The sequence below is a fragment of the Stegostoma tigrinum genome, chromosome 1, assembly GCF_030684315.1.
Source record: "Stegostoma tigrinum isolate sSteTig4 chromosome 1, sSteTig4.hap1, whole genome shotgun sequence".
NCBI classification, from domain to species: domain Eukaryota; kingdom Metazoa; phylum Chordata; class Chondrichthyes; order Orectolobiformes; family Stegostomatidae; genus Stegostoma; species Stegostoma tigrinum.
This window is the reverse complement of record NC_081354.1, coordinates 159,538,011-159,555,987: the sequence shown is the minus strand read 5'-3', so window position 1 is coordinate 159,555,987 and position 17,977 is coordinate 159,538,011. Positions and strand designations below refer to the sequence as shown.

Sequence of the window (17,977 nt, the reverse complement as noted above, 5' to 3'; positions counted from 1 at the left end):
AGCTAGCATATCTCCAGAGATGGAATTAGAGATGTGGAGGAAGGGAGGGGAGGAGGAAGGGAGGGGTGGGGTAAGGGATGGATCAGGTAACGGTGAAAGTCGAGTGGAAATTGGAACCAAAGTTGATAAACTTGATAAATTGATAAACTTTTCCAATTCCAGATGAGACAGCAAAGCAGCACCAATGATATCATGGATTTACCAGGGAAAGATTTGGGGTTGGGGGCCGGAACGAAGAATGCTCCACATACCCCACAGGGTGAGGACATGTTTGGCCAGGTGAATTTTCAGTTTGCGGGCTCCAGCCATGTCTTTTTAAGCACGTATGTGCAATCCCATTGCACATCCATCCCCCATCAGCATGGTCTCAGGGCTCTCTGCTTCTTCCTAGAAAAAAAGACCATCCCCATTCACCACCATCGTCCTCAACCTGGTTGCGCTCATCCTCACATTGAAAATTTTCTCTTTTAACTCTTCTCACTTTCTTCAGATCAGAGGGGTGGCCAAGGGATCCGCATGGGCCCCAGTTATACCTGTCTGTTTATTCTTTGTTCCACTCCTATTCCGGCCCCTATTCACAACTCTTTCTCCAGTATATTAATGATATCATCAGTGCTGCTTCCATCTCTCGTCCAGAATTGGAAAAATTTATCAATTTCACTTCCAATTTCCACCCACTCTCACTTTCACCAGGTCTATCTCTGACTCCTCCATTCCGTTCCTCCACTTCTCAGTTTCCATTTCTGGGGATAGGTTGGCCACCAATATCCACTACAACCAATTGACTGCCACAGTTACTTTGACTATTCACCCTGCTTCCTGCAAAGACTCTATTTTGTTCTGCCAGTTCCTCCATCTCCATCACATCTATTCTGATGATACTAACGTCAACAAGGGTGCCTTTGAAATGTTCACCTTCCTCCGCAACCTAGGATTCCCCAGCACCATAGTTAACAGGTCCCAGAAATGGGTCTGACATATCTCTCCCACTTCAGTCCTCACCCCCTTTTTTAAGGGATTGCAATTAGGGATGGGCAATAAATGCTGCCTAGCCAGCAAAGCCTATTAAAAAAAATACATACAAAGGATCATTAATCACCATTTCTGCCACATCCAGTCACATGTTCCCCTCCCCACCTTATTAGCCTTTTATAAGGACCATTTACTTCAGCACACCCCGATCCACTCCTTCACTTACAACAAACCCCTCACAGCCACATGGCACATTCCCCACAACCACAGAAGGTATAACAACTACCTGTTTACTTCCTCTCTCCCCAGTATCCAAAGGCCCAAATACACCTTCCAGGTGAAGTAGCACTTTATCTGCACTTCAGTCAACCTCATCTACTGCATTTGCTGCTCACAATTGTGGTCTCCTTTACACAACATTAGGAGTCACTCTGAGATATGAATGCACACCTGAGACTTCCCAACAAGAGAAATAATATCTCAGCCCCTACCCTTATCAAGCACCTTAAGAATCTTATATGGTTCAATAAGGTCTTGTTTCATTGTTCTATACCCTAGAGAGTACAAACTCAACCTACTTACCCACTCCTTGCAAGAAAATCCTTTGATACCTAAGGTCAACCTAGTGAAACTCCCCTGGACTGCTTCCAATGCAAGCATATCTTTCCTTAGATTAGGGGACCAACCCTGTTCACAGTATTCTAGCTGCGGTGTGTCTAGAAACTTGTATAGTTTTAGCAAGACCTTGCAATTTTACACTCCATCCCCTTTGAGTTTAAAAAGTCAACATTCCATTTGTCTTCCCTGTTACCCAGCAAATGTTGATGCTAATATCTTGCGAGTCATGCACAAGAAATCCAAATTCCTCTCTGTTGCAGTTTTATGCAATCTTTGCCCATTAAAACAACATTCAGGTCCTCTATTTTTCCTGTCAAAGCACAGAGCTTAAAATTTATCATATAACATTCCATCTGATATGTTTTTCTTCACTTACCTAATCTGTCTACATCCCTCTGCAGGCTCTTTGTGTCATTCTCACTGCCTTCTGACGTATTTTGTATCACCTGCAATCTTGGAAATAGTACATTCACTTCAATCATCAATATATGTTGTGAGTAATTGTGGTCCTAGCTCTGATCCCTGTGCCACTCCAATAGTTACAGGCTGCCATTCCGAAAAAGCCCCTTTTATCCCAGCTCTCTGTCTTCTGTCAATTACCCAATCCTCTATCCATGCTAACATACTACCTCCAACACAGTGGGCTATTATTAAGTAGCCTGATGCATAGCACCTTATGAAACACCTTCTGTAAGTCCAAATATATTACAACCACTGCTTCCTATTTATATACTCTGAACACTTCAAAAAACTGCTGGCAACAGTAATTCACCTATCATGAAGGCACACTGACTCTACTTTCTTATATGTTCCTGAATGCTTTGCTAATACATATTTATAATAAATTTTAATAATTTCCCAATGACAGATGTTAAGGTATTTGGCCTATAGTTAGCATCTTTCTGTGCCCTTTCGTTTTTGAATAAATGTTTTACATTGGCAATTTTCTAATTTTCTGGGACTTTTCCAGAATCAAAGGATTCATGGAAGATTACTACTTTCTTTAAAATCCTAGGATACAAATCATCAGGTCCCAGGGCCTTAATGGCCATTTAGCCTATCAGTTTCTCCTGTACTTATTCTTTTAGTGACAGTTATTGGGTTTATTTCTTTTCCCCTTTAGCACCTTGATTATTTAGCATTTTTGCAATGCCATTAATGGCATCTCTTATGAATACTGACACAAAGTACTTTTACAACTCTTCTGCCCTTTCCTGGTTCCCCATTACTATTTCTGCAGCTTCATTCTCTAAGGAGCCTATGCACTGTTATGTCTCTCTTTTCACATACTTAAAGAAGCTCTTAGTTTTTGTCTTAATTGCTCTCGTAATTTTTTTCTTCTCTCCACAATTATTTTTGGCCCATGGTTAGTTGACGATCTTCCTAGAATATTTATTTCTCACTGGGATAATTCTGTGTTATGGGTCAGGAACAGTTTTTTTTAAAATATTCATCAACTGTCTTTTCTGCTAAACTTTTCCTAGTCCACTCCAGCCAACTGTTCTCACATTCCTTGTAGTAAGCCTTTTTAAGTTTAGAACAGTTGGTTTCTGACCCAGTTTCTCACTCTCAAACTGAGTACTAAATTCTACCAAGTAGTGGTCACTGTTCCCTATAGGATCTTTTATTCTTATATAATTCTTTAATAAACTTGCCTCATTATATACAATCAGATTCAAAATGCCCTCATCTCTGGTTGGAACCATAATACGCTGATCAAAGAAACTATCCATAATACATTCTTCCCCTATGGCTACCCCATCGACAATTTGCTTTCTTAATCTAGACAAAATAGTCACCCATGACTAACGTACAACATTTTTTTAACATGCTTTCACTATTTTCTCATTTATTCTCTGTTCCACAGAATGTCTATTGTTAGGGGTCCATAGACTGCATTCTCTCAGTCTTCTTCCCCTTGATATTTCTCACTTCTGTCAATACGGATTCTGCATCATCCAAAAACATTTCTTACTAACATCCTAATTCCATCTTGTATTAAAAAAGTCACTATATTAGCCTTAATGTTTGAAAAGTCACACACTCCTGAATATTTAATGCCCGGAATTAATCACATTATAAACAAGTCTCCTTAATAGCAATAACAGCTTAGCCAAAATCTCTATTTGCACCATTAATAATTTATTTTGTTCTTATTACTATGTGCATTCAAATAAAAAGCCAGTAACTTTTCCTTTTTACATGTTGCTTCACATTTTGTCCCTATTTGCTCTTTTGTTTTATGATTTGTATATTCTGTCCCTTCCAGTCCTACTCTAGCTATCTTTGCAAAACTAATTTCCTGGCTATGCCACCACAATTCTTTACAAAGCAAAAGCATGTTTAAGGTTCTTGCAAGCATGTACTTCCCGTCTCCCAAACTCTTCTCCCCCATAGTTAATTTAAAGCCCTCTCTACAGGCCTTGTTATGTGATTCGCCAGGATACCAATCCCAGCACAGTTCCTCAATCATCCTTACAGCTGCAGAGAACACAATGCATTCACCAACGTACACTGTACTCTACCATTGCTACATTCCTATTTCCAGGAACAAGATGTTCCTCTATGCAGATTCCTAGTTGGTCAAGTTGCAAATGGATCACTTTGGTGTCCAGCAGCTCTTAGATGCTGCAAGTGCAGCATTTCATCTTACTTGCCATCTCTATCATATTTAATTAAGTCATCAATTCAACCACTCTGGCATCCATATTCTTTAAACTTCATTGCATTATTTTTCTTTCATAATGGACTAATACCAATATTATACTTAACATGTTATTTTTAACAAGAGGGGAAGGAAAAAACACTGGGGCCCTGAAGGCTTTATTTTTAACTTTAAAGATTAGAAATATTCATCAATCAGCTGCTTTGCTCAGGCAAAATTCAACCAAACGCCTCTCTCCTTCCTTCTCTGAACTCCTTGATATATGTTTAATTCACGTGCTCTATTGGAAGTAGTACTCAAGTGTTCAGTCATGCGAGGTTGTGTCGCAGAACTTACATGTTCCCAACACAAAATAAACGAGGATCCAGTTTCAGCAGATTCTCAATTAGGCTGCTCTTTCATTGCAACCCTCGAAAATAAACTTGCTCAAAGCTTGCAACTACAGGCTTTAAAACCACCAATTTCTTTTTGTGCAAATTATGATCTTAATTAGGTTTGCCCAAATTGACAATTTAGACACTTTTTATCCTATTGCATAATTATATTGCATACCCCTTCAGCTGTTTGCAACATTATAAGATACTGTATCCAACCAGCTGTGCTTTCAAAAACTTACAACACAGAGTCCAACAATATCTGTGATTGGGCAATATTTGTTGGATAATCCTGAGTGTGCAAAGAATTGCACAGACAATCAGTTTTGTATGGTCTGACAGACTTGCTGTGTGATACACGTATGTCCCACACGTTACATATATTAATACTCAGGGCCCAATTCTTTGCAAATAGAAAAAAATATGTATACACACACAGATAGCAAGAACTGCCAATGCTGGAGTCAGAGATAACACAGTGTGGAATTGGAGGAACGTAGCAGGCCAGGCAGCATCTGAAGAAAAGTCCGGACTCGAACGTCAACTTTCCTACTCCTTTGATGTTGTGTTCCTCCAGCTGACAGTGTATTATCTATGTACACACACTATGTTTCAACTCAACAAAATAAGCATCAGCCAGTCATTAGTTCCTTTCTCAAACCAATGCATTCACAAATCAACTTGCTTGATTTACAATTTATAAAAATTCTTACAATTACTATCAGTGATCACTAATTTGGGCATTCCCCATGGCAATGCCTCTACCAGAGTCCACTTGCTAATCAATTAGCATTCTCACAATAAAGAAATCGGCTTTTTCCTTAATGTAATATTCTTGCACATTGTACAAATGAATGCAAGATCAAAAACTTTGACAAAATAGGACTTCTATGAAGTATTTACTCTTTTGGGTGAGTCCAGGACTAGGTAATTCGATGTTAGAGGTGGCTCTTTAGGGACAGAGGTAAAAATATTTTTTTTCTCTTTCAGATGGTCACCCAACTTTGGGACTCTCTGCTTCAGAAGGCAGCGCCATTGAAGATTTAAGTCAGGGACAGAATTATATTTTTGTCAAGGGACTCAAAAACTATTGGTATAAATGCAAATGTGAAATTCAAATCACAAACAGGTCAGCCATGATTTTTGAATGGTAGTACAATGGTGTCTGAAATGGTTCCTTGCTGCTTCTAGTTCGATGTTCAGTTGCATGTTCATTTACCCCTACTTTTCATGTCGAATACATATGCAAAGCCTTTCACCTCAAATCCTGAAGTTATCTAACTGCAATATTCTGATGAATAAATAAGAAAGTAAAATACATGTCAAAACTATAATATTGGCTCTTCAGTATATTGCGCAGACATTGAACTTTGGACTAAATTCCATCTGGAACAGAAAAGGTTTTGTTAACCATCAAGGACATCTCAGTCTTTATAACCACCACTGTGCAAATCAGTCTTTTTTCCCCTCAAAGTCCATTATATTACTTATCTTAGTACACATTACAAAATACATATATCCAATCAAGTCTATGATCCACAACAATTAAGCACTGTGGTAGGAACATAGACGCTACTGTCATTCCTGTTCTATTTTACTGTAGCTAGACAGCAGAAGCCAGTTTTTTTACAGTTATACCAATTCAGCAATCACTCTTACCACTGTAAAGCTAGCAGAGCTTGGCTTTCAATGCTACTTTTCATTAAAGAAAAAACAACTGATAAATTTCTGATATTCTCCTTCAGCTACAATCAATAACTAGGGCTAGATTTTCCAAGGAGTGGCAATCTCACTCTGTCTCATCTTTTTTACAGTACAAGGGGCTCCATAGGATCAGGGTTCCTTCAGAAATTAAAGCTGTTCATCAAGAGCGGCACAGTGACTGAGTGGTTTGCACTGAGGCAGGGACTAGAGTTCAATTCCACCCTTGGGTGATTGCGTGAAGTTTGCATATTCTCCCTATATTTGTGTGGGTTTTCTTCAGGTGCTCCAGTTTCCTCCCACAGTCCAAAGGTGTGCAGGTTACGTGGACTGGCTCAAAGTATCCCCAGGGATGTGCAAGCTGGGAGGTCTGGGTGAAATGTTCTTCGGGGAGAGGGGGTGTCAGTGTGACTCGATAGGCTGCATGGCCTTCAGCCACACTGAAGGGATACAACGATTCTTCTTTGATTCTAATTCTGATTGTTCTTTTGTCAGGCAATCCTGTCAGAGGAAGGCAAATCATGCCCCATTTTCACAACCACATGGTGGATTTTAGCTATGAAGAAGAGTTGGATGGACTGAGTTTATTTTTACTGGAATGCAGGAGGTTGAGGGGCAGCCTGAGTGAAGTTTATAAGTTTGTGAATGGCATAGATTGAGTGGCAAGTACGAGGCTTTTTCCCAGAATGGAGAGTCAGTTACTAGGGGAGAGAGATTCAAGATGTGAGGGGAGATGTTTAAAAGAGATGTATGAGGCATTTTTCGCATAAATGTTGGTGAGTGCTTTGAACGTGCTGCCAGAGGTGGTAGTGAAAGCAGACACAATAGCAACATTCAAGAAGTACCTGGACAAATAATTGAGTAAGAAATGAGTAGAGGGACACAGATCCTGTAAGTGAAGACAGTTGTAATGTGCATAAGGGCGTGTTCCTGTGCTGTACTGTTTGTACTGTTGCAGTAAATTTGATAAGATCTATCACCTTTGCAATGTCCAGTGCTGCCTTAGTATCATATGGTATGAATACATTTGGGCTGATGGCTGGCATCCATGATATTGGGGACCTTGAGAGGAGGTTGGGGTGGATTATCCACTCGGCACTTTAGATTGTTGATGTATGCTAGTAATTCAGCCTTGTGATTTGCAGTGATGTTCTGGACCCTTTTGTTACTGAGGGATAACCATCTTTGTTGAACTTACTCCTTAATCAAGTGGTGTAAGGGTATCAAAAGTTATGGGGAGAAAGTGGAGAATAAAGTTGAGAAACATATCAGCCATGATTGAATGGCAGACCAGACTTGATGGACCAAATGGCTTAATTCTGCTCCTATATCTTAACCATATAATTGTCTGACAAAGCAGTAGTTGTTAACTGCATCGTTACTGAGTATTTCCCCGTTTCAGACAGTTTGACCCTCCTGTGACTATGGTTCCTAATTCTGGGCACTTGAAGGATGTTGGGAAGCAATAATGGATGAAGAAGCCTGAAGAGGCACCAGGGCCCATGACTTTTGTCCCTGGCCCTGCATCTTGCTTGACTCCACCATTGCATCTAAATTACAGCACTATATGTCCTGTATCCAGTTTTCAATAAGCAGAAGTTTCCTGCAATTGGGAAGATCAAAAGCATCCATCACAAGGTTCGATCCTAACCAATGATTCAATCTTCAAACACTCGCAAAGTAAGGCATAATATGAGCCATGAAATGATGAGGACTCTTGAACAGTAATTATGGGTAATTTGAATGCGCATATTGATTAAATTAATCAACTTGGCATGGGTAGCCTCAAAGAAAGATTCAAAGCGTGTATGAGGGATTATTTCTCAGACCCAAATGTCATGGAGCCAACCAGAGAATTTGCTACTTTGGTATTATGTAATGAGAAAGGGTTGATAAATGATCATGTGGTCATGTTGCAACTGTACAAAACTCTAGTGCGGCCGCACTTGGAGTATTGCGTACAGTTCTGGTCGCCGCATTATACGAAGGAAGTGGAAGCATTGGAAAGTGTGCAGAGGAGATTTATCAGGATGTTGCCTGGTGTGGAGGGAAGATCTTATGAGGGAATGCTGAGGGACTTGAGGCTGTTTTCGTTAGAGAGAAGAAGGTTAAGAGGTGACTTAATAGAGACATACAACATGATCAGAGGATTAGATAGGGTGGACAATGAGAGCCTTTTTCCTCGGATGTTGATGGCTAGCATGAGGGGACATAGCTTTAAATTGAGGGGTGATAGATACAGGACAGATGTCAGAGGTAGGCTCCTTACTCAGAGTAAGAATGGCATGGAACGCCCTGCCTGCAACATCATAGACTCGCCAACTTTAAGGGCATTTAAATAGTCATTGGATAAACATATGGATGATAATGGAATAGTGTAGGTTAGATGGGCTTCAGATTGGTTTCACAGGTTGGCACAACATCGAAGGCCAAAGGGCCTGTATTGCACTGTTATGTTTTATGTTCTGTCTGTGTTCTATGCCCCACCTCCTTTACTTAGTGCTCTGCCCAGTCAAGGCAAGTGTGTAAATTGCCGCCTTCACCATTCTGCCTATTCATGATGCCACTATCAAGAGACTGTGTGCTTGTACTCCTAGGTTAATCTGTTTGACAACACTTCCCAGGACCCTACCATTAACTGTATGAGTCCTGCAGTAGCTTGTCTTGCCAAAATGCAACACCTCACATTCATCCAGATTAACCTCTGCTTGCCATTCTGTTGTACTGTTAGAAAACCTCTTCACTGTCCTCTATAACGCAAATTTAGGTACTATCCCTACAAACTTACTAACCATGCCTCCTATAATCTCATCCAAATCGTTTATATAAAAGATGAACAACAGTGGACCCAGGACTGTTCCTTGTGACACCCTAATGTTCACAGGCCTCCAGTCTGAACATCAACCCTCAGCCATCACTCTTTGTCTCCTACCGTCAAGTCAATTTTTTAATCCAACCATCTAGCTCACCCTGGATACCATATGATCTAAACTTACTGATCTGTCTACCATGCAGAACCTCTTTGAAGGTCTTGCTGAATTTGATGTAGACAGTGTCTACTGCACTGCCCTCATCTATCTATCTTGGTCACCTCTTCAAAAAAAGCCTCGAATTTGTGCGACATGATTTTCCAGGCACAGACCTATGCTGACTATCCCTAATCATCTCTCGGTATCCCCTCTAACAATTTAACCAGCACTGACATCAGACTCACCAGTCTATAGTTCTGTGGATTTTTCTTGCAGTTTTTTTAAATAAAAGTACGGCATTTGCCACCCTCCAGTCGTCTTGCACCTCACCTATAACTGCTGATGATACAAATATCTCTGCCAGGGGCCCCTCATTTCTTTCCTAGTTTTCCACAATGCCCTGGCATACACTTGATCGTCACCTGTGGATCTATCTACTTTTAAGACCTCCAGCACCCCCCACCCCCACCACCGTAATGTCAACTTTTTTTTTCATTATTCATTCATGGAATGAGAACGTCACTGGCCAGGTCACCTTATAATGCCCACCTAGAATGTAATTAAGAGTCAACCACATTGCTGTGGTTCTTGAGTCACATGTAGGCCAGACCAGGTAAGGTTGGCAGCTTCCTTGCTTAATGGAAATTAGTGAACCTGAAAGGTTTTTCCTGATGAATTTTCCTGACAAATCTTGACTGTCATTTTTTTAATATGATCCCGTGTAAACTGATGGAAGAACTTCTGTCCTTGGCTATCAATGAGACTCGAACACAGAAATAAAGCATTAGAATCATAGAAACATTAAAAATAGGAGCAGGATCAGGTCATTCAGTCCTTCAAGCCAGCTTTGCCATTCTATATGATCATGGCTGATCACTAGTATCCTTTTCCAGTTTATCCCCATACCCTTTGATTCCTTTAGTTCTAAGAACTATATCTGACGTCCACTTGAAAGCCTTCAAAGTTTTGACTTCAGCCACTTTCTGTGGTAGAGAATCCAATGTGCATTCTTAGGTACAGGCAATATGTAGTGCTGACAACCGTTTTTTGATTTTAAAATGGAATGAAGTGAATTGTTTGAAGTTTGGCATCAGAATACAGAGGGCCTCAGCAGCGGCCAAGGTGGATCATCCGCTCAGCAGTTCTGTCTGAAGTTGCATGTAAAGGTATCCGCCTTATTTGTTGCACTGATGCACTGAGTCCCCCCATTGTCGAGAATGAGAATATTCATGGAGATTCCACCTCCTGGTAATTAGTTGACTCTTTACCATGTGTAACTGAGTGTGGCAGAACTACAGAGATTAGAGCTGTTCCATCAATTGTAGCTTCTCTTACTCCTATCTTTTGCATGTTACTTCTACTGTTTGACTTGCCAAGTATTTGTAGTCTCAGCAAATTGCCACTTCAGTTTTAGGTACACTTGATGTTGATCCTGGCATGCCCTTTGCATTCTTAGACCATAAGACATAGGAGTGGAAGTAAGGCCATTTGCCCATTGAGTCCATGCCGCCATTTAATCATTCTTCATTGAACCATGGTTAAATCTCCCAATTTGGTGATTGTGGTAGAACCCAAGCCATGCCTCCACCAGAGACCTGCTCTGGGCTGACCAACCCACACCATGCCGCTGCCTCTTGCCACTGCTGCCTCACCAGCCCAATCTCACTGCTGCTGCTTCACCGGCATGCTGTCACTATCCCATCCTTGATCTGCTGCCATCTGTCCGGCCCACACTCGATCCACAGTTGCTGCAGGAAACAATCCAGGCATTCATCTCCCACCACATGGTTCCTGGTCACAACCCAGCTCCTTCCCAACTCCTTGGGGCGGTAGTTAAAAGGGGTAGAGCGGATAGAATTATGACAGTGGGAGAGAGAAAAGAGGAAAAAAAAGAGGAAGGACAAAGAAAGAGTAAGGGAACTGATGAGCAGAGTTGAGCTCCTAGTGGAGTGACTTACCCTGCCACCATCTTGCCAGAAGGAGAATTTTAGAGTTTAACCCTCTGAGATAAGAAATTCCTCCTCATCACTGTCTTGGGCAACCCCTTATCCTAACACTTTGTCAAGACTATCCCACAAGATGAACAACCCTGACAAGTCTCCTAGTAAGCTTGTACATTTAAATAGCTCTCATGCCTGTAAACTCCAATGATTATATGTCCAACCTACTCAAGCTTTCTTCATAACACAGCCCTTTCACACCTGGTGTGAGCCTAACAAGGCTCCTCTGGTCTGCTTTCAGTGCCTGTATATCTTCCCTTAGGCAAGGGGTCCAGAACTGTTCACAGTATTCCAGTTCTGGTCCAACTAGTGCCTTTCATAGTTTTAGCAAATTGTGCTGACTTTTATGCTATACTCCCTTTTGAAATAAATGCCAACATTCCATTGCCTTTCCAGTTTTCTAAGTGAATCTGGCTATGAGCTTTTTTTGTGATTCATGCACAGGGACTCCCAAATTCTGTGGCTTTCTTCAATTTGTCTTATTTTGTTCTTCCTAAGTGCGCAACCTTACATTTTCCCCACATTATATTCTATCTGCCAAGATTTTGTCTACAATTTAACCTGTCTATTTACCTTTGCAAACTCTTCCAGTCATCCTCACCACTTGTCTTCCCACCTGTTTTTGTGTCAGCTGCAAACTTAGCAATAGTACGTTCATTTTGCTTGACCAAACCAATATATTGTAAATAAATGTGGCCCAGCACTAACCCTGTTGCATGCAACTCCGTTGCCACCCTGAAAATGCCCACTTTGTCCCAGCTTTCTGTCTTCTTTTACTTAGCTAATCCTCTATCTGTGCTAATGTACTATCTCCAACATCATGGTCTCTTGTCTTATTGAGTAGCATGTGATATTATCAAGTGGCTTCTGAAAATCCAAATATATTATGTTCACTGCTTCCACTTTATCAATCCTGCTTGTTACCTCTATAAAGGCTTCAGATAAATTTTCCAGACATGATTAATCCTTTATGAAAGCTCTGCTTTATCAGATTATGTGTTTCTAAATGTTTTGCTATTACAACCTATAGAGTAGACTTTAACTTTAGCAGCTGTTAAACAACTAACTTGTAGTTACTCAGGGATAGTAACAACTGCCGATGCTAGAGTCAGAAATAACACACTGTGGAGCTGGAGGAGCACAACAAGCCAGGCAGCATTAGAGGAGTAGGAAAGTTGACGTTTCGGGTCGGGACCCTTCTTCAGAAATGGTAACCTATAGTTACCTTTTCTTGTGCCTCCTTTCTTAGTTTAAACCAAAGAATTAAATTTGCAGTTTTCCAATCCTCTAGGCCTTATCCTGAATCAGTGGAGTCTTGGAAGACTACGTCCACTAACTCTGCAGCTACTTCCTTTAATGTCCTAGGAATGCATCCCATCAGGTCCAGGGACTTGATCTTTAGCCCCATTAGTTTCTCTAGCACATTTTTTTTTTCTAATGATAGTTAGTGTATTTATTTCCTGTCCTCCTTTTACCCTTTGATGATTTAGTAATTTTGGAATGCTATTAATGGCTTCGGTTGTGAAGATTGATGCAAAGTGTTTAGTCAATTCCCCTGCCACTTTCTGGTTCCCCATTATTATTTTTCCAACCTCGTTTTCTATGGAGTCAATGTTTCTATTGCCCTACTTACTGGATTCATTAGGGCACTGGTCCTGGCACAGTTCAAGTGAAGCCCATCTCACTAGAACAGCTCCTTTGTACCCTAGTACTAATGCCACTGCCCCACAAGGTGAAACTTATTCCACCCAAACCAACCTTTAAGCCACAAATTTAATTCCTTGACTTTATCTATCCTGTCCTAATTTGCCCATAGCTCAGGTAGTAATCCAGAGATTATTACCTACTCTACTTGTAATTTAGTTCTTACTATTCAAAATCTTGCAGCAAAACCTCCTCTTTAGACCTGCCAACGTCATAGATGCCAAGGGGGATGATGACTACTGTGTCTGTCCCTTCCCTCTCCCATGTTTTTCTCCAGCCTGCAAGAGAGGTCCTTAGCCCCGGGTCCAGGCAACCAACACAGCCTTCAGGGCTCTCGCTTAAGAGTGCAGAGGACAGTATCTATCTCCCAAAGTATACTGTCCCCTACCACAACTACATTCCTGTTCCCTCACCCAATTTGAATGGCTCCCTGTACCAAGACATTATGGTCAGTTTTATTTAGCCTGCCTGCAGCCTCTACTCCTGCCGTCACAGCTTGCAGGAACCTTAGTTCAATATCTAATTAAACTGACCTTATTCACTTCCCTAGATCACTTACAATGACCCCACCCCAAACAGTGTCTGACTCTCTGTTCCCCCGCACCTCAATTGACAGTGTGGAAGCAGGCCATTTGGCACATCAAATCCACACTAAACCTCCGAACAACGTCACACCCAGATGCAACCCCTACCCCTAGCCCATCCCTATAACCCTGCATTTCCCATGGCTAATCCACTGAGCCTGCACATCCCTGGACACAATGGGCAATTTCGCATGGCCAATCCACTTAACCTGGCCATCTCTGGGCTTTGGATTTCATAAGAGATGATCTTAGATATACGACATTGTAAAACTATGTCAAATTAAACAGTAGAAATAGGACAAGGAAAGATAGTTTCCAATTTGTTAAAAGCAACTTTTAGAATGGTTGCAGTAAGTTTTCCATCATGGAAGAAGTGCCAATATGTGGAATGAGCTACAGGCAAGAGCTGCTCACACAAAAATTTTGGAAGCATTTTGAAAGTAAAATGTTACAATAGATGAGGTATAGAGTGTATAGAGGCGAGTGAATGTGTCAGGATGTTTCTGATCACCCTCCACAACTGCAAGCAACTACTGACAAGGTTAATTAGGCTTTCTTGGAAACCAGAGGGAAAGGGTTCAGTTTGCCTGTAGGATGGCAAACTAACGTGCATCTAAGCACCTTACCGTAGTATGATTTGGAGATTTTTCATTCCCTTTAATATCTATTAATTATTCTCAAACCTCACTCAAGATGGTGAGGAAATTACATATACGGGCTTCACAGAGACTGAATAGACAGATAACAATGGTTCACAATTAGCATGCTGCACATGAATTGGGAACTTAAGAGTAAAAAAATCAGGAGATTAAAAACAAAATATAGTTGTGAATTACACAATTACATTAAATTAACTCAAGTTCTACAAGACAGCAGATCTATATGCTCAATTGGTAAAATGGTGGCTCAGTCTAAAATGCAATAACTAGCTGGTAAACGAAAAATTCTGTAACATCAGAAGTAATTTAAAACGATGGAAATATGACAGATTAATCAGTCTCTGAAAATAAGAGATTAGTTAGCCGTTCAGGTGAAAGTCTGCAGTGCTGATGAAGCATCTCAGCTGTCTTTTTCAGATGTATTTTCCAACATATTTAATGAATTTCAAACTGACCTCTGTTTTTGCAATCCTCTAATATTATAATAGTTTTGTGTAAATTCAATTGTTCGTCTAAAGTTCATGTTGGTACAGACCACTTAGCTTAAGCCAGTTCTACATAACTACAGACGTGGCAACATTCATCTCTGTGAAAAGTAAAATATAGGTTAGATTTAAAGACTTACATAATCGGGCACTGGTGAATTTTCCTCTGCGCCAATGGGACCCCTCAGTGACTGTGTGGCCTGTTCCAGAACTTTATTGTGTTTTTTCGATAGCAGAGCAAACAAACTAAAAATGACAAAAATGAGAAGAAAAAGGACAGTAGTAATTAAAAGAAAATGCATCTCATTTTCATTTAATCAATAACAATGTAAGCATTCTATCATCAGATGTTTAAGGATTTTAAATGGAAGGTTTTTGTCTCCTACTCATTTTGAAAGCCTACCATTTAAAAATTAAGGCAGATGACTTGAAAAAATAAGATGGGAAACCACAGAGGGGTAAAATATAGATACTTATTTTTTCTGAATACATGCAAATTCAATAACCCAAGCACTGCTAACTTAAAGCCAAATTTCTAAATTAAATACTTATAAAGCTCAATTTTTCCTTTGCATGGGGATTACACAATCTATACTGAATCTGTTATAAAGTATGGAGGGGTTGTGTATTATTATTTCCTTCTGATCATAATTATTTTTCCGCAATTTATTTTCAAATTACCACAAATATAGGGCTAGAGGACAGAATTTTCCTTACTAATTTGCATAGAATTTGAATAAATATCTGGTTGGCACAGAGGAAACCAAGAGTAGGAATTAATGGGTCCTTTGCAAAATTGGCTGACAGTAACTAGTGGGCTGCCACATGGATTGGTGCTGGGAACCCAAATAATCACTATATGTTTTGGATGAGGGAACAACATGTAACATCTCAAAGTTTGCAGATGATATCAAGTTGGGTGGGAGGGTGAGTGGGAAAGTCAATGGCAGATGCAGTATATTTTGGATAACTTTGAGGTTATTCAGTTTGGAAGCAAAAACAAGGTAGCAGATTACTCCCTGAATGGCTGTAAATTGGGAGAGGGGAGTGTGCCACAGGACCTGGGTGTCCTTGTGCGCCAGTCGCTGATGGTAAGCATGCAGGTGCAGCAGGCAGTAAGGAAGGCAAATAGTATGTTGGTCTTCACTGCGAGAGGTTTCGAGTACAGCAGCAGGGATGTGTTGTTGCAGTTGTATAGGGCTTTGGTGAAGCCACACCTCGAATATCAAGTGCAGGTTTGGTCTCCTTTTCTGAGGAAGGATGCTCTTGCTCTCAGGGGAGTGCAGCAAAGGTTTACCAAGCCAATTCTGGGGATGGCGGGACTGGCATATAAAGAGAGATTGGCCAGATTAGGATTGTTTTCGCCTGAGTTCAGAAGAATGGGGGCGTGGGAAATCTCAGAGATTTATAACATTTGAACAGGATTAGACAGGGTAGATGCAGGGAGGATGTTCCCGATGGTGGGTGTGTCTGGAACCAGGGGTCACAGTCTGAGGACTGGGGTAAGACATTTAGGAGGGACGAGAGGAGACATTCCCTCACCCAAAGAATGGTGAGCCGGTGGAATTCATTACCACAGGAAGCAGTTGATGCCAAAACATGGAACGTGTTCAGGAGGCAGCCAAATGTAGCACTTGGGGCAAACAGGATCAACAATTATGGGGAGAAAACAGGATTAGGCTATTGAGCTGGATGATCAGCCATGATTGGTGGAGCAGCACAAAGGGCTGAATGGCCTCCTCCTGCTCCTATCTTCTATGTTTCTATGTTTATTTACTTGCCATTCAGGATTTTTTTTACTATAAGATTTGGTTTTAAAGGTATTAAAAGAGTCACAACCATTATGCTTCCAAACACAACTGCAAAATATAAAGCAAGTCAATAATATAGCCATCTGATTGCTTGGTGGGTGAACACATTATTCTGTAAAGCCTTTAGTCAGAATTTCTCAGCTGCAACTGTAGTGCTCCTGGCTTGTTACAGTTATCTGTACCAAAATTACTCATCTCAACTATGGCAGTGCTATGAGCAAAATAACTGGATTCATATAGCTATCAGGGATAGAGAATTTGTCAGGGTGCCTTCCACTATGGATTATGACAAGTTGGACTTGCTGTTATGGCCTCTATAATAAGAGGATGCTTTCAATACTTACTGCCTAAGATACAGAATGGACCCTTGTACAATATTAAAGACAACTGAGTTCTCAAGGAACAGTAACCCCAAGCTTAAGTTTGCACACAGAAGAGAAATAAAATAGAATGCAACAAATCATATGCACAACTGGTTTTCCAAAATATGGAGTTAAATCACATTAGAAATCATATTGTTCAAATTTATTCCACAGGAAGATTTCGTACATTGCTGAAAATATTTCAAATTTGACACATAACACCACAAAGCTGTGAAGATAAGTTTGGTCTGTGAATTCATACACAAAACATATAAGAAAAGACAAACTGCCCATCTAGTCTGTCCCAATTGTCAATGGATTCAGCGTGCTAGCATGACATGCATCTAAACCATATTGGAACAATCACACAGGGCTGGGCTAGTCATGCCTAACACTCACTTTACCAAAATGACTTTTCTCTGGACAGTTTGACCCTGAGGTGTGCTGTCATGTCAGTCAAAGAAAGCACTACAAAGAACCTCTGAAGCCCTCAGCTCTAAAATTTGACAGTGATTTCAAGTCCTGAAAGGAGTTCATCTACCAACTATCTGCGTGAACCACCATGTCCTTCTGAAGTTCTACCCTGTCTTCTCACAGTTGCAATTCTTATAAGTTTTGTTTCATTTGCAAACTTTAAAGTGCCCACTGCAAGATCTGGATCATTGTATATATCAGGAAAAGCAAGGATACTACCAACTACAAACCTTCAACCAGCCTGAAAAATATCCATTGACCATTCAGAGATAGTAGGAACTGCCGATGTTGAAGTCAGAGATAACATAGTGTGCAGCTGGAGGAGCACTGCTGGCCAGGCAGCATCAGAGGAACAGGAAAGTTGATGTTTGAGGTCAGGACCCATCTTCAGAAATGGGGGAGGGGGAAGGGAGCTCTGAAATAAATAGAAAGGAGGGGTTGGGCTGGGGAAGGTAGGTGGGATGGTGATAGGTGAGTGCAGGTAGGCAGTGGTTGGGATTGGTCAGTGAGGTGGGAGAGGTTGGTATGTGGGAGAGGATATGGACAGGTTGTGTCAGGCTGGGATGAGAGGGAGGGTTAGTCATGGAATGAGGCGGGGG

General features: G+C 40.9%; 1 protein-coding gene across 6 annotated transcripts in view; it reads right to left on the bottom strand.

Moving 5' to 3' along the window:
- Nucleotides 1-17,977, bottom strand: part of dym (dymeclin) — a 438,871-nt gene that overhangs the window by 158,608 nt on the left and 262,286 nt on the right. For all 6 annotated transcript variants that reach the window (XM_059649745.1, XM_059649765.1, XM_048533408.2 and 3 more), the window contains one exon: nt 14,872-14,977. In XM_059649745.1, the coding sequence (XP_059505728.1) occupies nt 14,872-14,977 (106 nt within the window). The remainder of the gene's footprint in view (nt 1-14,871; nt 14,978-17,977) is intronic.